The sequence below is a fragment of the Artibeus jamaicensis genome, unplaced genomic scaffold, assembly GCF_021234435.1.
Source record: "Artibeus jamaicensis isolate MK-2021 breed Jamaican fruit bat unplaced genomic scaffold, CSHL_Jam_final contig_1539, whole genome shotgun sequence".
NCBI classification, from domain to species: domain Eukaryota; kingdom Metazoa; phylum Chordata; class Mammalia; order Chiroptera; family Phyllostomidae; genus Artibeus; species Artibeus jamaicensis.
In genome coordinates, this window is record NW_026521299.1 from 1,063,139 (window position 1) to 1,086,842 (window position 23,704).

The 23,704-nt window shown below is 41.5% G+C and overlaps 1 protein-coding gene across 3 annotated transcripts in view; it reads right to left on the minus strand.

Annotated features, from left to right (window-relative positions):
• The window catches only part of ILRUN (inflammation and lipid regulator with UBA-like and NBR1-like domains), a 103,468-nt gene that overhangs the window by 10,576 nt on the left and 69,188 nt on the right, over nt 1-23,704 (minus strand). For all 3 annotated transcript variants that reach the window (XM_053669044.1, XM_053669042.1, XM_053669043.1), the window contains one exon: nt 7,208-7,536. In XM_053669044.1, coding sequence (XP_053525019.1) covers nt 7,208-7,536 — 329 coding nt within the window. The remainder of the gene's footprint in view (nt 1-7,207; nt 7,537-23,704) is intronic.

A 23,704-nucleotide genomic window follows, 5' to 3' on the forward strand; every position in this document is an offset into this window, starting at 1 on the left:
CCCCACCTCTATCGCAGCCTTTCATTTCTTCACTGATGGCAATTCCATCCTAAATTTTGGTCACTCGGGCCAAAAATCTTGGTGCTATCCTTTATTCTACTCTCTTTTACATCCTCCTCTTCCATCCCACTAGCAAATCCTGTTGGCGTTAGCTACAAACTAGATGCGGACTCAGACCTTCTCCTGCCTCCACTGCCACCGCTCTAGTCCAGTCGCTCCCGCGCTGGCCCCAAATGAGTGCAGCACTAACTTCCCGACTGGCCCCCTGCTTCTACTCTTGCTCCACATTCTCCACGTGAGAGCCAGAGCAATCCTTTTACAACACTAGGTCAGACCCCTCTGCTCAAAACCCTTTTTTTCATGGTCCCTCAGGATAAAAGTCCAAAGCTTTCGAGGGACCACAAAGCCCTCCGTGACCTGTTTCCACCCTCGGACTGCATCTCCCTCTACTCTCCCCTCATTCTGTTCCTTGAACAAATCAGGTAAACGTAAACCTCAGGGCTTGTACTGACTGTCCCTCTGTCTAAAATACTCTTTCTCCTGAAGGCCTTTGTAAAAACAAAGTTTGGTTTTAAAGGAAGTAAGATAGCCCCTAAGTATGTTCTAGTTTTAAAATGCTAAGTATGCTCAAGGGAGATTTTACATTTGTTCCAGAAATATATAATTCCAGAGATTATTTTTTTGGCAACAATAAAGGAATACAGACAGGTTTGTGAGGTATACGTGCTGCTGTCAGAAGAGTGATTTAAGCCCTGGCTGGTGTACCTCAGTGGACTGAGCACGGGCCTGTGAAGCAAAGGGTTGCTGGTTTGATTCCCAGTCAGCGCACATGCTTGGGTTGTGGGCCAGGTCCCCACTGGGGGGACATATGAGAGGCAACCACACACCGATGTTTCTCTCCCACTCTTTCTCCTTCCCTTCCCCCCTCTCTAAAAATAAATAAATAAAATATTTAAAAAAAAAGAGTGAGTTAATAGACATTTCAATGTCCAAAAACATCTAAACCCAAGTGACTAGGGAGGTCCTAGGAAACGTTTTTCCTTCCTGGAGGCTACGGATAAAGGCTGATTCCTGTAGCTTCTGTTGTACTTATGGGGAGAGGGGTTAGTAGTAGAGCAGCTGCATAATATTTGGTCAACAACTGCTTGCTCCTCATTTGAAATGGAGCAGTATACTACAGCGCATGCTCTCCCCACAACTGTAAGCTCAGCTGATAAAAATGTACTTGAACACTACTTGTAATTGGAAAGCAATGGAGTGCACTGTTAAGAGAGCAGCCTTGAAAGTAAAAAGGAACTGCTTTTGTTCATGTCTTGGTTTCACCACTTTCTAGCTGCATGACCTTGGGCAAGTCATGGAATCTGTGTATCCCAAGTCTCAGCAACTGTAAAGTACAGATAACAACAGTGTCTGCATCATGGTCCAGGTGAGTGGACTAAATGATGTCAAACACTAAGCCTGTTGCCTCTGAGAAAAAGACAACTAGGAGGTTGGGGCGCAGGGAGGTAACTGGTATTTTTTGTAATAAGCGTTGTAGAACTACTTGGCTACTTAAACTACATGCATTGATCATTTTAACATTAACAAATTAAATTTAAAAAGGCCTCAGCACAGTGCCTAGCACACAGTAAGTATTCAGTAAGTGGCAGCTGTACAGCTCTGAACATTGCACTTTCAGTGGCCTCTGCCTGGGAGTAGTATGGTTTTGCTACTTGTCCCTTGTCAGAGGAGAACACAAGCTGTAAATATAGAGTGACACAGTTTTCCTTCCAGTCCCTCCTTCAGCCACCTTTAGACCTTTTGTGGAATGGGTCTGTACCTGAGGACTCAAGTTTCACAGCAGTGCAAAGATTAGTTACACCGCCTCTATCACTTCACATAAACTATTAGCCCAGCTAAGGACAACAACCATCTGTCCACTGGTAAAATTCGGTGCCCTCTGCATGGGACAAATGATGAGCCTAATTCCACTAAATCACCCTAAACCTATTCCTCATTATTATGTTAAATTCACTGGTTACCTTGAAGTAGATAAGAAGATCCACAAGCCATTAATTAGATTCCGAGGCCCCTACAGCAAAAGACTTGCTTTTCCCAAGCCTCCCCTAGGATTTTTAAACCCTTGCCTAAACAGATGGAAAATAACTCTTCTCTTAGTCAACAGAGATAGCAGGTTAGAAGTCAGCTGATGTCGGATGTAATAAAAGCAGACTGACTTCTCTAGCTTCAGATCCCAAATATACTAAAGAATAGCTGTCAGAGACAGAGAGGAGGGCAGAGGGGCAGGTGGGAATGTGGGCAGGCAGGCAGATGGCACGCGGCAGTGGTGGGCGCTGGAGGAGTGTGAACCTCCCCACAAAGATAATAACAAGCTTCTCCTTCTGAACCAGCACTTGGCAGAAGTAATAACAGTGGTTCAGAGTATAATCCAGTTTGAAGGAAGAGTATATTACATATACTAGCTCCAAACATTTTTTAAAGTAAGAACAAACACAAAATAAGGGCTATGGTCCAAGTAACAAAATAAATAAATTTGGGATTCTTTTCAGCTCCGTCAGTGTAAATTATTACTCTTAGAGAAAGAAGTGAAGAATTTGGCTGCCCTGAACAACAGCCCCATCTTATTCCCAGATGTCCTGAATCAGATCATTTGGATGGTGTCTTTTTCTTCTGTGAGGCCTTCTTAGAAAACATTTAGAAATTTTAAAAAATTACTGGCAAGTAAGAAAAGGAAGTATATAATTTCAAGAGGACTTATTTTCTCCTTCCACACCTCTATAAGTTATTTTTTCACTGCTTTCGCACTGTCCAAACAAAAGCTGTCCTGGCCTCCAGAGATGAGTCAGGGAGAACTAGAATTCACGACAAGACTAGCCCTGAGTCAACAGAGTGAGCACCTGTCCTACTGTGGCTGTTTGTCCTCCGAGATTCTTGAGCTAATTACACAAAAACGGTTTCTTTAAAACAGCACCTGGCCGTCACCAACACTTGATCTGACTCTTCACCTGGGACAGGTCTGCCACAACTGAGCTGACAAGGAGGCCAGCCAATCTCTAACAAAAGCAAGGAGTCAGATGTATGGAGCTGTGGAGCAGGCCCACATATATACTCACTTTTCTGACTCCCTCTGAGAGCTCTTACACAGGGAGGGGCCAGGCCCTGGCTGGTGGGACAGAGCTAGCCCAGGAGGTCCCATCCAGAGTTTCCCCACAGGCGTGAAGCACTGAGTCCAGAAAGCTAATGGGTATTCAAGGGCAGCTGGGGAAGGGCTCCACGGGTGTCCAGTTCCTGGCACTGACAGATGTGCCATTATGTTGACACATCCACCCAGCCCTCATAGAGCAGGTGCATGAAGCAATCTTTTCATTTCATCCTATCAACCTTAGCAAGTTAAACTATAACTATGGAGACAGCAGGAAACTATATCTGCCCACTAAAACTGTGGTCATGGGCTTCCAAGAGCATCATGTTCTTTCCCAGCCTTAATGACAGGCAGGGAATGTCTTCAGAGTAAATCAGATCTATTGCCAACTCAGTGATCCCTGACACTAGGCATCAGGTATTCCTCCTGATGGCATGCGGGGTGACATGAAAACAGCTGCTCCGACTCTCGAGCCCCAGGAGCCTTTTTCATCCTTTCTACTCATTCATAACTAAAGCAGTGCTATTTATTACAACATCGCAAGGTTTATGTACTCCCAAGAATGATAAAAATAGTTTCCATTTTTATCACCCAAGAAAAGAAGTCACTACTTTAGGAATTCAATAAATTGGGGAACTCTTAAAAAAGAAGATGCCAAAGGTAATCCTCATTTACATATCAGAGCCACTGTCAGCTCTGGTTCTTTCCTGCCTTGATGACAACTGGCACTCACTTAATGTTTTCACTCAACATGGCCTCCAGCCCAACAGGAGGATCTTGGGAAAGTCCAGGTTCCGGTACTAAGAAATACACTGTAGTAATGTGGTGCCTGGATTTGAATCCCAGCTTTGCCTCAATGGGCAAGTTACTCAGCCCCGTGGAGCTTTTCTTACCAAAAAATGAGATGAGGCTTGTAAAGGATTTGGGCAGCACACCTGGCACACAGGAACAGTTAAAAAATACCTCTGATCTATGCCTGATTTCATCACTTTGTCAAGTATACCAATCAGAACCTCAAAAGTCAAGGCTTTTCTTATATAACTACCAAGCATGACACATGGTCTTGATTGGATTCTTGTTTAAACAGATGAACTCTATGACATTTACAGGCAAGTGGGGAAATGAGAATGTGAATTCACATTAAATATTAGAAAATTATTATTAATTATTATGTAAGTTAATGGTATCGGGGTTATATTAAAACGTTCTTATTTTGTAAAGATGCATAATAAAGTAACCAAATGTTTAACATATTTCAGAAAACAAGGGATGGCAAATTAACAATTGCTGAACCTAACTGATGAGTATAACAAATGCTTATTGTATAATATTTTCTCCACTTTTTTGTACATTAGAAATTTTTCATAATTCAAATTCCAATAAAGCAGTTTTCCAACATAAAAATGACACAAGTATGCCCACTTTTTAAAATAAATAAATAAATAAATAAATCTATATTCTGAAGCCAAACACAAATGTTTAGAATTATAAATTACCCCTGCTTTAGGATATCCATTAAGTACAGTCCCAATTCTTCTGAAAGCCCTTATTTTACCTTCTGCTCCTGGAAGAATCACAGTGCATCAGCTGAACCTGTCTCCCACTGTCTGTTCCCCATATTCCCAGACCACACGTCCATTATCATTCTGTCCTCAGACGTAGCTGTTCTCCATACTACTGCCCTTACTGTCGTTCCACGTCTGACCATTCTTTGAAAAGCCCTTTCATCAAGTCCAGATGTACTGTCTCTTACTTTCTACCTCCAGGCACATATACAAATTATACATTTTGACTGTGTTGTTCTCCACTGACCAAATTTATACTTCATCTCTCCTACTGCACTGTAAGCTGCTAGTTGGCAGGGGTAACGTCTTTTATTCTTCAAGTCTCCCACTGAACAATGTACACTGCTCTAAACAGTGCATAAATCCGTTAATAAATATTACTGATGACTGTTCACACCCTACCCCACTCCTAAGGAGCTTTAAGAGGTAGAACTGGCTCAACTCAAGCCAGAATTACTTTCAGAGAGCCTGCTAAATGCTCACGTAAGTGCTTTATGAATAAGGTTCTCCTTAAAATAAGAGAAAAGGGAGGCTCCAATTTCTCTTTGGGATCTAAGTGCCACATTCTTAATGCTTTATAGCTAACAGGCTCCAACGAGAACCTTACTCTGTGGTTCTTTCAAGTGCTACTTCTAAATGAACCCTACAGAGCTCATGGCAACAAATTTAGGTAATATACCATGAGTTCATCAACTTTACAATCTCAATAGCCTCACCATAGCCCTGCCCTTCTGAAAAAGCAGTATGCTGGGACCGGTAGGTAATCCATTCTGACAGCACACCTCTGCCAAATATACCAGGCACAGGGCAAACAGAGCTGGTTAAAAGGCACCAGTCCCTAAAACCCTAGCAAGGGTGTCCAACCTTTTGGCGTCTCTGGTAGAATTGTCTGGGACCACATATTAAATACATTGCAACATGCAGTCACAAAAAAAACCTCATAATGTTTTAGGTAAATTTACAATTTTGTGTTGGGCTGTGTTCACAGCCATCCTGGGCCGTGCAGTGTCCCAGCCAGGAATGCCAGGCCTCGCCTAAGACTACAATGATGGCTGAGCCAGGTAGTTTGCAGGTGGGTAAAGGGGATTCCATTCTAGAAAGCATTGGACAACTGGTTTTGCCTCCTCCAACCCTCATCTTCCCATTAAACTCAACTGCATCAAGTTCCTGTTCTGACTGGGCAATCTAGAGCCCATACCGCCCAGAACGTCATCCTCTGAAGGGTTAATATTAAGGAAGACAAATCTGGAGCAATAGGAGTTTAGAGGAAAATCTTTGGTTAAGTGCTAAAGTGTGGTATCTTTCCTCAAATACAGCCAATTTACTTCTCTCATATCCTGTAGAACTAGCATGGCTCCATAGAATCCTTTATGCTGCGCTATTACTGAATGAACTCCCTCTGCCTAGACCATGTGAAGAAAGGATCCACATCATCAAGTTTCTCTTCTTAATCTGCCTCTCGATCAAGACCATATATAAAGCATTGGTCAGAAAAAACACCATTCTTACAACAAAGCAACTTGTCCTTCAAGTGAACATCAGTTCTACTGTTTAATTTTGAGGGCGAATACTAACATGAAACAAAGACGGATGCAGCAGTTATATATGATTATATAGGTGGGACGCTGGCCTGACGCACAGCGTTATTCATCAGAGAAGAATGCACAGGAATGCTTGCAGGCCCCCGCCACACGAACCACCTACAACGGTGAGCTCTTAGCATCATGGCCTTATTCAACCAACCTAAACCACATCTAGGAACCATCACCACCTTAGCAGTATGTGGAAGAAACTGTTTAATCAATCAGCATAAAAAGAAACAGATTAAGAAATCAAACACCTAGAAAGGTGTCTCAGAACAATCAGAATACTTAAAATCATGCTTATCTCAACAAACAATTCTCTCTTATTCTCTACACGTGAAAAGTCAAAATATTACTTGGGCTACTCTGAGTTGTGGATGGAGAAGTAGATGAGCCACACAGACTGAAAAGACATCAACAAGAAGACATGTAAACAAAGTAAAAGCCCAGCAGTATTTAGGATAAATAATTGAGCTTGTCTTTTTCCTTGGGGCGGGGGGAGGGGGACCAAAACAAAACAAAAAACCCCCTACCCAAAACCAAAAAAATCAAAGTAGAAACCAATCCCAAAGGCGTTGTTGCTGCTCTAAGATCAGTACACATTTAAATGAAAGCATGGCTGGTGATATTTTTACTTTCTTTTTTTAAAATGTAAAGGTAAAGAACTTTGTTCTTTCAACACCCAAACCAGAGCAGAGAGACAGTAGTATATTGTAAGTGTGGATGAAGTAGTATCTACAAGATCTGGAGATGGGGAGGGGGGGAGGGGAGAAGGGGTAGGTTTCGTGTTGTTGCTGTTGGCAGGAAAGCTAAGCGGTCTTAAAGAACATTCTAGGATTCTAGGTTTGCCATGAAGGGGTATCACGGATCCCAAGGCCCACCACCTACCCCTTCTCCTCTTCTCCGAGGGCACCTACCTTACTGTAAGTCACTACTGATAAGTTGTTTGCGTGACTGCTGGGGGACAGATTTACAGAGTTCTGTGAAAGTCTATTCTCATCTTGCTCGGTTTGGTCAGGAGCAGGAGCCCATGTGTTTTTGCTGATCGAGTCGAACTCAGAACCCCCAGGGTCTTTTAAGTTGTTTTCATCTGATTGTCGGTTCTTTTGGGGAGAGGCAAACGGGTTGAAGTTTCCTTCTACCTTGCGATGTGGCTGTGTGTTGAACTCCGTTTCAAAAGATGACAGCTGCTGCGTTACTCCTAAAAGTCCACCCACCTCCACACTGAGAATCACCCAGATGACATCTGAAACAAAAAGGCAACTCATGTCAATACTAGATACACCTGAGGCCCAAAGCAGCTACTGCTGAGAATTTCAACCACCACCCAAACCATAGAAAGAAGTGTTCTTCTACATGCTGGTTTAAAAGCTTACTGATAAAGTAGTTCAGTATATATACATTGCATAAAGTTCTATATTTTTGGCAATGTCAAGAACAAACTCTGGTATAAGTTCAGTAGAGGTCTGTGGTGAGATCCCTGAAGCTATTTGTAAAAAAGGTTACTAGTTAATTCTGATGCACAGTGATCTTCAGAAATCATTACTCCAGAGAACAATGATCAGTAGAAACCTAAAGGCTATTTTCCCAGAATTACAAGCTCTTTCTGGTGTTTGCTTTATTTTACATGTGTTTAACTCAGAAAACTCATGGCATGCATAATTTTTGAGTCAAAAAATGCTTATAATTACTGAAACTGGAACTTAAAGATTTGCCCCCATGGCCTGGGCAATTCAGAGTGACCATACTGTTTAAACTGGGTCACCTGAGAGTTAAAGAGGGCGCTATTAATAACCGCACCAGGACAGAGGTGTAAACCAGCACCAGCCCTGACATACTGGGGCAGATATCACCCGGGCTATTTCCACAACATATGTGGTCAAAAGATACCAAAACCTTTTCGTCTTGGACTTTCTACAATAATCTAATTTAACACCAATTTACCTTAATGTCAGATAGGAAAACCGTACTATCTACTGTAAAGCCGTAAGATATTTGTTTTATTTATTTATCATTTTTTTATCTTCACCCTAGGACATGCTTCTTGATTTTAGAAAGAGGAAGGAAAAAAGAGGGAGAGAGAAATGAAGAGAAACATCAATGCGAGAGAGAAACATTGACTGGTTGCCTCTTGTTCATGCTCCATGTGGGAACTGGACCACAACCTAGGCGTGTACCCTGATTGGGATTCAAACCTGTGACCTCTTGGTTCATAAAACCACATTTCAATCAACTGAGCCACACTGGCCAGGGCCATAAGAGATTTGTTTTAGAAAGATGTACTACAGAACTTTTGTCCTAATTCAGTTCTTTATTTCCTTAACTATCAAAGCAAGGATTCAAAAGAATAAAAAGAGTGGCAGCTTCCTCTGACGTCCAATTCAGAGAATAGTGGCATCTACTTTCCTGCTGGAAGGTTTTCAAAAAGCGAGCTACAGAAATCCAGGAAGCATTTAAGTGTTAACCCTGCTAAACACAAATATAAAAAATTGTCCGGGTTCCTAAATCACTGCTGTCAGACTGATAAGAAAAAACAAATAAATTTCATTAGTTAGTGACATGAAAGCATAGACAACATGTAAGTGGATAGTGAAGCAACTGAGGAAAAAACCCTCTCAGACTGTGCTTATTTTCAGTTTTAAATTTGGGTTCTGTATCTGAGATAGGGGACCTTAGGGTATCAGAGAATCATAAATACTGAATTTTAGGTTAGTGGCTTGGGAGCTGTATTAAGAATTGATTTGCATCCAAACAAGCTATGGGCAGAACCCAGTTAGTGGAGATGCAGTGACATCTGCTGTTCACTGTAGAATTAGCAACTCTTTTCATCTCAAGAACAGGAAGCTAAATGCCCTAGCAGCACTAGCACAATTCACAGGGATGGGTATCCATTCCAGACACACATCATTAAAGCACATGTGAAACTAGTACCATAAAAGCTGTACCTACTGGTTTAACACTGTAAGCCAGGATATACAGTGCTCACATCCCTTAGAAATCTGGGACAGTCCCAGGTATGGTGGGTCAGAGGACTTTCACTCAAGGCTCTCAGTCAATCCCATAAACCAATATGATGTGGGCCTTAAGAACTACTCAGTGGTAGGCAGCTTGAGGGAGATTCATTCATTCCATTCTCTTCTATCCTAGCTTTCTAACCAAAAGCAACATTTCTTCACTCTACTATTCATTTTCTCCAAACAAACAGGCCATTTTACAACACATCAATTCCCACTTGTCCTCCAACTATCTGTTTTCCAAATTGGTTTAGCATACTTACCTATAGGTCACATGCTTAGTTCTCTCTTAGCTCAAGAAACTAAATGCTTATGAGAAAAGACATCTTCCAAAGGCTGTTGCCAGTATATGAAACTAATGACATTCTACCCCCTCCAACTCCATCCCCCGGCTTTGAGAACTAAAATTTCTTAATATAACTCACTGGGCCTTATCACACTTATGCCCCCCCCACTCCATTCACCTTAGCTACTTCACTGTGCTGTTCACAGAGTCTACCTAGCAGCCATAAAAGAAATGTCATTTAAGAAGCCACAGATTTACAAATACCAACAATAAACACTCCAGTTCTGACCCCTCTGAAGTTATTACCATAACGGGTTGGGTCATTAATCAACAGCAAAATATGCCTTCTATACTGCACAGCGAGTCATCTAGGTACTTCCTCTAGACCTCACATTTCTGAATGTGCTTATCCCACACATTGTGTATGTGTGTTTAATCAAATAAATAAAAAAGGATGATAAAACCCCTGGCTGGTGTAGCTCAGTGGACTGAGCGTGGGCCTGCGAACCAGAGTATCACAGTTCGATTCCCAGTCAGGGCACATGCCTAGGTTGCAGGCCAGTTTCCAGCAGGGGACACAGGAGAAATAACCATACATTATTTCTCTCCCTCTCTCCTTCCCTTCCCCTCTAAAGATGGATGAATAAAATCTTATTAAAAAAAAAAAGGATGATAAAGATGAACACAATAAGCTTGTTTCAGAGAAGCTGGGCATTATCAATTCTTGCCAGAATGCCTCAATTACCGAGATGAGAACTGCCAGCTTGGTATTTTACGTTACCTCTAATGACAAAATCACAGCTGTGAGGAAGGTTAGGGGCCATCTAATAGAGCTGTTTCACTTTCTAAATAAAGGATCTGAGGTCTGGAGGTAGAAGAGATGAGCCCAAGATCAGACATCAAGTTAAAAGCCAAATAGGTGATGACTAAGAACTCCCAGTTCTTAGTACAGCCTTTTAAACTCACACTTACATTATTTCTTCCCAACAGCAACTTGGGAAATGTACCCAAGTTGGCTAGAGTTGTCGTTTCTAGCCACAGTAGCTTTACCTACAGACATATGTTCTTTGGTGCCAATATCAAATAAGTGGGTGAATAGGGTGTCCTAGAAACACAGTCAATAAAGTAGAACCAAGGGCTAAACCTACACAATCAGAGATTAGTAAGCAAATGGAGAAACTGACTTTAGAGTATCTTGCTTTAAGGTGATTTTTTTTTAAGTTCCTGATCCAGAACTTTGGAGCCAGGATGTACTAAAAGTATTATTTCATTCAATTCATCTGGTTTACATATGGTAAAATCTTTAATAATAATAAGTACAGAGTTGGAACAATATGGTAAACAAAACGAAAACCAAAGTACTGGACAATAACTCAAATATAAATATATATGAGCCCCTAGTCATATAAATAACTAAATGGGGCAGAAGAGACAAACTTCCTTACAGAAGAATTTCCAGTAATGTATACAGATATTCCCCCCTCCAAGAGGTGGGGCTTAATTCCATACATCCCTCCAACCCACCTTGAGGGTGAGCTAGACTTAGTGATTTGCTTCCAAACAATACAGTAGGAAAAACAGAAACTTTATGGTGGGAAAAAAATGACAGACTACTTGACAAAGTGATCATGAAATTAATATCTCCAGATCAAGTATTCCACAAGGCACCTCACCTCTGCGGTATTCTTCCCCAAGCCCACAACACCAATCTAACCGTGAGGAAAATACAGACAAGCTCAGACTGGGAGGCATTAGAAAGGATACCTGCTGGTGTTCCTCAAAACTGTAAGAGGTCGTGAAAAGCATGGAATGACTGAGGAACTGTCACAAACCAGAGGAGACTGGGCGAGACAACAACTAAATGTAATGTGGTACTTAGAGACTGGATTCTTGAACAGAAAGAGGCTGTAAGCAGAAAAAATGATAAAATCTAAGTGAAGTCTGGAGTTTAATTAAGAGTAACGTTCCAATGTTGATGCCTTCATTCTAACAAGTGTGCCATGGAATGTTAAGATGCTAACAATGGAGGAAACTGGGTATAGGGGAACTCTGTATCATCTCTGAAACTTTACTATAAGTCTAAAATCGGTTCTGAGTAGTATCTGCTGAAAGAAATTAGCATTAAAAATTGCATTTTCAAGCACTAAGAGGTAAAAGTTGCCACAGAGCCAACATAAACCATTCTCTCTGTAGTTCACTTCCTCAGATTCTTCAGAGGCCTACCCTGTCAACTGCACCAGAGTCACTCCTCTCTAAGTGGACAGAGCTCTTTTCTAGTGCAACCCCTTGGCGGAGCAGAAAGGGCCAGTTAACGGTCTTCAAGCAGGAGAAACAGGACAAATGATATGGCTGTTAGACTGAGACTGCCTGGCTGGTTCCAGAGCCTCCCTCTGGCCTGCACAAGGGCAAACAGGAGCTACTCAAAGCAAGCAACGACTGTGGCATCGACAGGTTCCACTCTGTCTGGGCTTCCCGCAGGAAGAGGCCAGGAACTTGGGAAAGCATCATTTTCAAAAAACTAGTTTACAAGGACACTTCAAAGTAGCTTAAACTATCACTAGGACTAAAATCTTGTAGGCTTCTGATCTATAGAACAACTACCTTGGGCATGTCCCCGGGAGCTGTGTGACAAATATGCCACAGCACCAGAAGACATAACTTGGTTTAGTTAGCATATACACGGAAGATTACCATGGCGATCACTTACGGATTTTGAGGTTGAAGATTCAAATCCTCCTAAAGCTCAACTCATCTTCAAAGCACAACAGGAACCTCACATTACCCCTGAGGATTAAGAAACAAATTGGGTCTGGAGAAGTAAACAGGTACCAGTCAGTTGCTGGGCCACAAGCTATGGGAGCACATCTCTTCTCCAGAGGAAAGCTAGGTATGCAGTACCTAGCTTCAGTGAGAAAGGTTTGAAAGGACCGTGTGCAAGCACTGGTCGTCCCGTGGACTGAAATAAGTCCCGACAGTCATAGGTCAATACCATGAGCAGGTCTTGACATCTTTGTGTCTGTCTCTTGGACCTACTAAGGCAATAGTACTACTGTAGGAAGAGGACACTTCCAACTGTCCTTGCACTCATCTGCCTAGTCTCAATTCCCAGCCTGCATTTCCGCATTATTTACGCAACATGATAGCCTTTCTCCCATGACAATACACAGGCACTCAGATGCTTTTACGGCATCTACCTCAGCATCTACACAAGAAGAGGTTAGAGGCAGGCAACACCAGCTCCTCAGCTCCTCAGAAGACAACTCCTGGTTTCTGGGGCTCAGGCCCCATTTAGACAGAGTGACTGCTGAAGGCCTGCTTCCCAACCCATTCTCACTCCCTACTTCATCTTGCCAGAAATGTGTGTTAGAAACTCCTTCAGTTTCAGTATTCTCTTCAGGAATTTCCTTTCAAAATGCAAATGTCCCCCAAGGGTATATATTAAGCTACTTTAACCTCATTATCAGGCCAACCAATGGGCACAAGTTCACACAGGGGAGAAGAGAAGCAAAAGAAAGAACAGTGAAGTACCCCAAGGTGCCCATAAGAGGGAGAGTGGCTCAGAAAGCAAAGTAGAAATGACAATAACAAACACAGTGGAACCTTGGTTCTCAAACTTAATTCATTCTGGAAGGCTGTTCAAGAAGCAATCTGTTTGAAAACTGAATCACACCTGAGAGACATGTGATGATCATACAGTACCACCAGCACGAAAGGTTGAGAACTGAGGCTTGACTGTAAACTATTCCTACTTCACAATTTTTCCAAATCATGCTATTTAATAGGCATGAGCTTTTACCTTAAATGGGGGAGGCACTAAGTACAGTGATCATTTTTAATCGCTTATTTGCTTCAAGTCTTAAGATACAATGATTCCCTACTTTCCAAAGCCATTAAATCAGTGCCATGGAACTGAAAGAGTAAAAGCTTGTCTGAGACAAAAGATAAAAATCAGCTCAGAATGAAAAAGAAAAAAATAACTCTGCCATTAACCGAGCTAAAAGAACAGACAGAGATAAACGCAGGTGCAAAGTTAACAGGAAGCATTACTTCTCCCAAGATCAAAGACCAGCTGTAAAATGCTATAATAGCCATCTGAGTGGCTACTTTCTTATCAATGAATCCCAGACTCACTTTGTTACTGAGGATACCCAATCGCTAACCTGTCCTTGTTGCAAGACAGCACCCAAACCCTAATTAATCCTCCCCTCTAATCCTATCATAGAAACAGTGGCCAATCCAAAATTGATCCCCACATGCCTGAGAGCCTCTTTAGAATGGTTTAACAAAAACCCAAACCTTACAAAAGTCCCTTCCCTGCTTCTTGCTAGTGCAATAGAGAGAATCAGGTTGTCATCACCTGAACCCTTTGACTGATCTTAGCATCACTAAGAGCCAAATAATTCTGAAAAAGAAGAACAAAGTTGGAAGCCTCACACTTCCTGATTTCAAAACTCATTACAAAGCTACAGTAATCAAAACAGTGTGGTACTGGCAGAAAGACAAACATATACCATGAAATAGAATGGAGAACTCAGAAATAAACCCTAATACTTACAGTCAAATGATTTTTACAAGAGTTCTAAGGCCATTCAATACGGAAGAATAATCATTTTCAACAAATGGTATTGAAAATTGGATATGCAAGTGCACAACAATAAGGCTGAACCCGCACCTTACACCACATACAAAAATTAACTAAAAATGGATCAAAGGCCTAACCATTAAGACCTAAAATTGTAAAACTCCCAGAAGAAAACACGGAAGTAAAGCTTCATGACACTGGATTTGGAAATGATTTCTTGGTTGTGACATCAAAAAAAGTAACCAAAGAAAAAAGATTATATTGGAATACATCAAAATTAAAACTTTATACAAAGGACATGACCAACAGCGTGAAAAAGCAAACCAGGGAATGGAGAAAGTATGTAAAAATCATCTATACAATAAGGGGCTAATATGCAGAGTATTTAAAAGAAGTCATACAAAATAAAACAAATGACCTGATTTTAAAAAATGGGCAAAGAACCTGCATGGACAAAATAAGTTATTAACAAGGACATGAAAAATGCCCATCACTCATCATTAGGGAAATGCAAATCAAAACCACAATGAGATACCACCTCACACTCATAAGGATGTATACTATCAAAAATTAGAAGTTTTGGCAAGGATATGGAGAAACTGGAACCCTTGTGTATTATTGGTGAGAGGGTAAAATGGCACAGCTGCTATGGAAAACAACATGGTAATTCCTCAAAAAATTAAAAATTGCCATGTGGTCTAGCAATTTCACTTCTAGGTGAATACCCAAAAGAACTACAGGCAGGGTCTTGAACAGATTATTTGTATACCCATTTTCATAGCAGCATTATTCATAATACCAAAAGGTAGGAACAATCCAAGTTTACATTAATGAATGAATTTAAAGAGTATGGTCTACATACACAATGAAATAATTAAGCCTGAGAAAGAAAATTCTGAGATACGATACAATTTGGACGAACCTTCAAGATGTATGCTAAGTGAAATAAGCCAGTCACAAAAGAAGAAATACTACATGAAAAAATTTTTTATTGATGGATTGATTGATTTGAGAGAGAGAGGAAGGGAGAGTGGGTGAAACATGGATTTGTTGTTCCACTTATTTATGCATTCATTGATTGATTCTTCTATGTGCCCTGAATGGGGATTGAACTACAAACTTGGAGTGTTGGGACAATGCTATAATCAACTGAGCTACCCAGCCAGGGCCCAGGAGTTATTCTTCAATGACTAGAGAGTTTCAGTGTTGCAAGATTTAAAAAAGTTCTGGAGCCCCTGGCTGGCATAGCTCAGTGGATTGAGTACGGACCTGCAAACCAAAGGATTGAGGTTCAATTCCCAGTCAGGGCCCATGCCTGTGTTGCAGGCCAGGTCACAGCAGGGGACACACTAGAGGCAACCACACATTGATATTCTCTCCCTCTCTCTTTCCCTTCCCCTCTAAAAATTAAAACAAACAAACTTCTGGAAGTAGGTGGTGGTAATAGTTGCATAACAATGTGAATGTACTTAATGTCACTGAAATGTGTATTTTAAAATGGCTAAAATGGTAAATTTTGCCAAGATGGAGGCATAGGTGGATATGCCGTGCCTTCTCACACAACCAAGTTTAGAGACAACTAAATATTAGCAACAGAAAACACAGCCAGAACACAGAAAATTGAACTTTTCGGAAGTCTGTTAACAACAAATTCTTCAGTCTGACCGGTAAGGGGCGAAACCAGCAGCTGGTGGAGCGGGGTTGCACAGGAAAACTCGGTCAGACTGACTCAGGCGCGCAGAATCCAGGCGCAGGGTTGGACCTAGTGAGCGACCGAGCGACCAAGCGGGCGACCGCGGGGAAACAGCAAGGGAGCAGGGCTGCGGGTTGACTGTGGTCGCGCATTTGTGTGCGGATAGACAAGCGAGGGAGTGGGCGATTGGACCGGGACCCAGCGGGTCCCCACGGCAAGCGGCAGGGAGGGTGCCGCCATTTCCCTGCTATGACCCCACCTCCACATACAGTGTCATAACCCAGCGACTCTGAATGGCCCGGCCCTGGTGAACCACCTAAGGCGCTGCTCCTCACCCAGCAGCAGGAAACAGCAGAGGGGGCCGCCATTTCCCCACTCTGACCACGCCTCCACATACAGTGTAACAACCCAGAGACCTGGGAGTCCAAGGCGCCGCTCCTCACACTTAAAGGGCGCAAACAGATCAAAAATAGCTCAAGAAGATCTCAAAGCCCCAGAGCCTATAAATCTAAGTGATGAAGAAATAGCAAAACTCTCAGACGCACAGTTTAAAACACTGGTCATCAGGATCCTCACAGAACTGGTTGATTATACCGACAAATTAGACAAATATATGAAGGCGAAACTAATTGAAATGAATGGAATTGCACAGGGCACCAATAGCAATGAAAAGAAAACTGGGACTCAAATCAATGGAGTGGACCAGAAGAAAGCAAATAATGGTCAAACAGAAAAGAGTCAAGAAGCAAGAATTCAAAGAAATGAGGAGAGTCTTAGGAACCTCCAGGACATCTTTAAACGCTCCAACATCCGAATTATAGGGGTACCAGAAGGGGGAAAGGAACAGCCACCAGTGGAAAACTTCTTTGAACAAATAATAAAGGAGAATTTCCCCAATCTGGCAGAGGAAATAGACTTCCAGGAAATCCAGGAAGCTCAGAGAGTACCAAAGAAGTTGGACCCAGGAAGGAACACACCAAGGCACATCATCATTACATTAGCCAAGATTCAAATGAAGGAGAGAATCCTAGAAGCAGCAAGAGCTAAGGGGACAGTCACCTACAAAGGAGTCCCCATCAGACTGTCAGCAGATTTCTCAAAAGAGACCTTACAGGCAAGAAGGGGCTGGAAAGAGGTATTCCAAGTCATGAAATCCAAAGACCTACAACCAAGATTGCTCTATCCAGCAAAACTTTCATTTAGAATGGAAGGACAGATAAAGTGCTTCTCAGATAAGATCAAATTCAAGGAGTTCATCATCACCAAGCCCTTATTATATGAAATGTTCAAGGGACTTACCTAAGAAAAAGAAGTTAAAGAAACATGAACAGTGAAAGGACAACAAACTCACAGTTATTAACAACCACACCTAAAACAAAAGCAAACTAAAAGGACAGCTAGATCAGGAGTGGAAACATAGAAATGAAGATTTCAAGGAGGGTTAGCAACAGGGGAGTGGGAGGAGGAGAAGGGGGGAGAAGGTACAGAAAATAAGTAGCAGAGACAGTAGATAGAAAATAGATGGGGGGCAAGAATAGTATGGGAAATATAGAATCTAAAGAACATGAGACACATGGTCATAAACTAAAGGAGGGGTAATGGTGGGGACAGGGGGATAGGGTGGAGGGGAATGAAGGGGGGAATAGAAAAACTGTAACAGCATAATCAATAAAAAAATTTTTTTTTAAATAAAATAAAATGGTAAATTTTGTCCTGTGTATTTCACCACAATTAATTAAAAAAAACAACAACAACTTTCAGTTGCTTAAGGTTAATCACTCTTATGTGGCAGACTCAAAACCAGAAGTCAGTCCTTTTGAATCCTGGTTTAGTGCTAATCTGTAATACCAGGTAGCACTCCCTCCCCACCCCCATCAGTCTTGAGAGTTCCACCAATCAGGAAATACATAATACTCTTCCTGGCAGAAAAGATGAAAATATTAACATCTTAATAATTTAAACTTCTATAGCCTACTAATAAAGCATAATCTGAGTGGGTGATAGCACAGCCACAGAAAACTGACACGGCATGAAAGTACACTTAAACAACTTAAATTATTAATTTAAATTTCAAAGTATCATTATGTTTAAGGACAATGTAGGGTATCAAAACTATAGCTCAGCACATTAAGAGCTAAAGGTATGCAACTGGCATACATACAGATTAGAAGTAGCATTTTAACAATTATTTTGCCATTAACACTGAAATGCACTTAAATGTGGCACTGGATAAAAATGGCTTAACATTTAAGTACTGTCCATTTTATATGCAAATAGGGAGAAAACGGTTGGTATTCTTATTTCTCACTCCTGCTGGATTTCTCAACCAGTCTGATTGGGACATACTGGTGCTTCTTGATAGCTGTAATATTTTCATCAAAGGGTAATTAAAAACAGAATATTCTAACAAGTATTTCCAAGTAAATATTTAACAACCAGAAAGTTAAATTTTTAGAGTAGCAACTGATTTACCTAATTCAACCTTAAATATATATTTTTAAAAGGCCGCTCCTCTTGGTATACTTTTTTATTTTTAAAGTGTATTTTATTGATTATGCTTTTAGCTTTTCCCATTTTTCCCCTTTATCCCCTCTCCATGCTGCACCCCCCAACCCTAGCACACCCCCCCCAGTTCATGCCCATGGGTTGTACACATATGTTCTGTTTCCTATACTATTTTCGACCTCTCCCTATTTAATGCCTACCAATTATGCTTCTTATTCCCTGTATCTTCCCTCCCATTTCTCCCCTCCTCCTCCCCACTGAAAACCCTCCACGTGATGTCTATTTCTCTGATTCTGTTCCTGTTCTAGTTGTTTGCTTAGTTTTTTTGTTTTTCTTTCTTTCTTTTTTTAGGTTCAGTTGTTGATAGTTGTGAATTTGTTGTCATTTTACTGTGCTCACATTTTTTTATCTTCCTTTTTCTTAGATAAGTTCCTGTAACATTTCATAGAATAATGGCTTGGTGATGATGAGCTCCTTTAACTTGACCTTATCTGGGAAGTACTTTCTCTGCCCTTCCATTCTAAATGATAGCTTTGCTGGATAGAGTAACCTTAGATGTAGGTCCTTGCCTTTCATTACTTCAAATACTTCTTTCCAACCCCTTCTTGCCTGCCAGGTCTCTTTTGGGAAGTCAGCTGATAGCCTTGCGGGAACTCCTTTGTAGGTAACTCTTTCCTTCCCTCTTGCTGCTTTTAAGATTCTCTCTTTGTCTTTAATCTTGGGTAACTTCATGATGATGTGCCTTGGTATGTTCCTCTTTGGGTCCAACTTCTTTGGACTCTCTCAGCTTCCTGGTCTTCCTGGAAGTCTATTTCCTTTGCCAGACCGGGTAAGTTTTCCTTCATTATTTGTTCAAATAAGTTTTCCACTTCTTGCTGTTCTTCTCCTTCTGGCACCCCTATAATTCAGATATTGGAACGTTTCAGGTTGTCCCAGAGGTTTGTAGGGCTCTCTTCACTTTTTTGAATTCTTGTTTCTTCATTCTGTTCCGGTTGGATGTTTATTTCTTCCTTTTGTTCCAAATTGTTGATTTGAGTCCTGGTTTCCTTCCTGTCACTGTTGGTTCCCTGAATATTTTGCTCTATTTCATTTTGGGTATCTTTTATTTTTCAATGAAGCTCAATCAGTTCTGTGAGCATTTTGATTACCAGGGCTTTAAATTCTCTATCAGATAGGTTGGTTATCTCCTTTTCATTTAGCTCTTTTTCTGAGGCTTTGCTCTGTTCTTTCATTGTGGCCCTATTTCTTTGTTCAGGGCCCCTGTTAACTTGTAAGGGGGCAAGGCAACCCTCTTTGCTGCACTGGGGGCACTGCCTATAGGGAAAGGGCCAGAGAGGGAACAATGCAGCTCGCCTGCTAGTCTCTGGCACACTTTTCAACAAACTCTTGTTGTGAGACTGGGAGTTTATCCCACTGCAGCCAACACTGTAGGATATATATACTTCTAAGGTGAAAATGAACTTTGGACTCTGGCACTTTTCCTTCCACAGAGTTACTGCATGTGTTTTGAATACTTAACAGCACACTTAAGACATAAGCCCCATTTGTTTTGTTTGTTTGTTTTTTAATTCTCACCTGGGCATATGTTTCACTGATTTTAGAGAAGGGTTGGGGGGAGAGAGAAGACTAAACTGCAATGTAGGAATGTGCCCTGACTGGAATGGAACCTGTAGCCTTTTTGGTATACGGACCCATGCTCCGAGGAACTGAACACCCTGGTCAGGGCCCATCTGCCTTTTTTTTTTTTTTTAGCAATTCAAACCCTAACTTTAACACAATGATAGACTCTGCATAAACCAGCATTAAGTATAATGGGGGGGAAAAGTATAAAACAGCATTATTGATTGATGGTAGTCATCGTTGGTGAAAGCTTTTTGACCCAAAGATTTCAGATCATGCACACTGCCTTAACTCTGCTCTCCCACCCCCCACCTCCTAAAAGGACTAGCTGTGTTTCTTGCTTCAGGGAAACTGCTCCTAGTCAACAACATCATCTCAGCTGGACCAATGCGCTAGACCAATGCAAATCACCAAAACAAAAGAGCAACCCCTACCCTCTCAACATTCTCTCTCAAAAGAACTACCAATACAGACATCATGTTCACTGGCAAGTCACAAAGTTAGTGATGAAGCAGAACTTCCTGAACATTTCTTCGTTTTCTCTCTGCCCCCAACCCTTGCCTCATTTTTCACTTTCTTCTTCATTTCTTTGGTCTTACACAACTTTCCCAGGCACCCACTCCTCTTTGTTTCTATCGCAGGCCCTTAACAGGCCAACGTATTTTCCAAGCTTAAAGCTGAGCAGAGTCTCGAGGAAATAAATAATTATTCATCCCTGGACTGAAGTAGGTCTAGCAACGTCCACACACAAGGCACCCCAGGGCTCACCCATGGCCATCTGGACTTCTCAATCCTACAAAAGGAAGTCACAACCTCATCTCTACTCACACCTGAGGTGCAGAACATACAGATGCCCTCTTGGATCTCTTACTCTTTTAGTCTGGGCCATGATACATGATAGTCTGCTACTTATCTCTCTTCCAGATGAACTGTGGGTATAAATATTCCTCAGAGGACTATCACTTCAAAGCTATCTCCCACTGTTTCGCACCCAGACCCCTCTAATCATGTGCAAACTGTACTGGTCCTGTTCAACCAGACTTTATGCTTATTTATTGCAGTCTGAAAATGTGGAACCTTCTCCCTGTCACCAATATCAGTCTATTTAGTTAAAATGTTGTGTATTTGCAAAAGCCCTTCTTAAGACCATTTGAGCTAAAACATTATGTTTACTTTTCTTATTCAAGAAATGCATTTTTTAATACTTTACTACTCTTACAACTTCATTTTTTAGAGCAGTTACAGGTTCACAACAACACTGAGAAGATATATAAACCCTCTGTCTCCATATATGAACCCTGTCTTCATATATGCACCACCTCCACTATCAACATCCCACACCAAAATGATGCGTTTGTTACAACTGATTAACCTACACAGACACATCATTATCACCCAAAGTCCATAATCTACATTAGGACTCACTCTTGGTACTGTACATTCCATGGGTTTGGATAAATATATAAAGGCATGTATCCATCACTATAGTATCATACAAAGTGGTTCCAATGTCCTGCAAATCCTCTGGGCTTTGTCTATCTAACCCTCTCTCCCCGAGGCCCTGGCAACCACTGATCTTTTTACTATTTCCACAGTTGTTTTTTTTTATTTTCCAGGATGTCATATAGTTAGAATTAAACAGTATATAACCTTTTCAGACTGACTTCTTTCACTTAGTAATATATACTTAAGGTTCCTTCATATCTTTTCTTAGCTCAGATTGATATGATAACTCAGATTGATAGCTCATTTCTTTTTAATGCTAGATAGTACTTCACTGCCTGGCTGTAGCAATTTATTTACCTATTCACCTATTGTTGAATATCTTGGCTACTTCCAAGTTTGGCAATTATTAATAAAACTAATATAAATACGGTTAGTAGTATTATAGTTTTGTTTTTTAAATATATTTTATTGATTACGCCATTACAGTTGTCCTATATCCACCCCTTCATTCCCCTCCACCCTGCACACCCCCATTTCCCCCCTTTAGTTCATGACCATGTGTCACAAATTCTTTATTTTTACATTTCCCATACTGTTCTTGCCCTTCGCCCTGTCTATTTTCTACCTACCATCTATGCTACTTATTCTCCGTACCTTCTCCCCCCCCTTCCTCCTCCCACTCCCTTGTTGCTAATCCTCCACGTGATCTCCATTTCTATGGTTCCGCTTCTGATCTAGCTGTCAGCTTAGTTTGCTTTTGTTTTAGGTGTGGTTGTTAATAACTGTGAGTTTGCTGTCCTTTCACTGTTCATATTTTTTAACTTCTTTTTCTTAGATAAGTCCCTGTAACATTTCATAGTATAAGGCTTGGTGATGATGAACTCCTTGAACTTGACCTTATCTGAGAAGCACTTTATCTGTCCTTCCATTCTAAATGAAAGCTTTGCTGGATAGAACAATCTTGGTTGTAGGTCCTGGCCTTTCATAACTTAGAATACTTCTTTCCAGCCTCTTCTTGCCTGTAAGGTCTCTTTTGAGAAAGCAGCTGATAGCCTCATGGGCACTCCTTTGTAGGTGTCTGTCCCCTTATCTTTTGCTGCTTCTAGAATTCTCTCCTTCATTTTAATCTTGGGTAATGTAATTATGATGTACCTTGGTGTATTCCTCCTTGGGTCCACCTTTTTGGGACTCATCACTGAGCTTCCTGGACTTCCTGGAAGTCTACTGCCTTTGCCAGATTGGGGAAGTTCTCCTTCCTGATTTGTTCAAATAAGTGTTCCACTTGTTGCTCTTCCTCTTCCCCTTCTGGTACTCCTATAATTTGGATGTTGGAACGTTTAAAGATGTCCTGGAGGTTCCTAAGCCTCTCCTCATTTTTTTGAATTCTTGTTTCTTCATTCTTTTCTGTTTGATTGTTTCTTTCTTCTTTCTGGTCCACTCCCTTGATTTGAGTCCCAGTTTTCTTTCCATCACTATTGGTTCCCTGTGCATTTTCTTTTATTTCACTTAGTGTAGCCTTCATTTGTTCCTCTAATTTGCAATCAAAATCAACAAGTTCTGTGAGCATCCTGATCACCAGTACTTTGAACTGTGCATATGATAGACTGGCTATATCTTGGTCACTTAAAAGTATGTGGTCTGGGGCTTTGTTTTGAGCTGTTCTTATGCTTGAGCCTCAATATTTTGGTCTGTTCATGCCTGTCAGGTACGAGGGGTGGAGCCTTAGGTGTTCACCAGGGCAGGGCAACCCACGTCATTGGGTTGTGACTGGGGGCGGGGTCAGAGACGGAGCAATGGCATTTGTTCTGCTCTCTCTCAAATTTTGGTCCCCTCTACCACTTCCCACAAACAAATTGGGCCCTTCTGGTGCTGGTTCCCGGGTGGGTGGTCTTGTGTACATTCTAAGACCCTGTGGGTCTCTCCAACAAATTCTCCTGTGAGGCTGGGAGCCTCTCCCATCACTTCAATCCCTATAAGTTTTTCTAGTTGGTGCTTTTAGGCTTTCATTCCTGTCACTGGAGCCCTGGGTTGCATGGTTTGTCTCACTGCCTGTTTTTTTGCCTGGTTTATCTGTGTGCGAATGTGTGTCTGCGGTCAGCCAGCCACCTTGTGAGCCTTACTGGGTTTGCTCATTTCATCCCTGAGCCTGCCTGGGTCCGATAACCACTGCCTTTTTCTGTCAGGACCCCTCTCTGCCAGCCACCGACTCTGCCCCCTTAGCGGTCTGGATGAATGCTTCGTTGTTGTTGGACTTCGGTACAGTCCAAT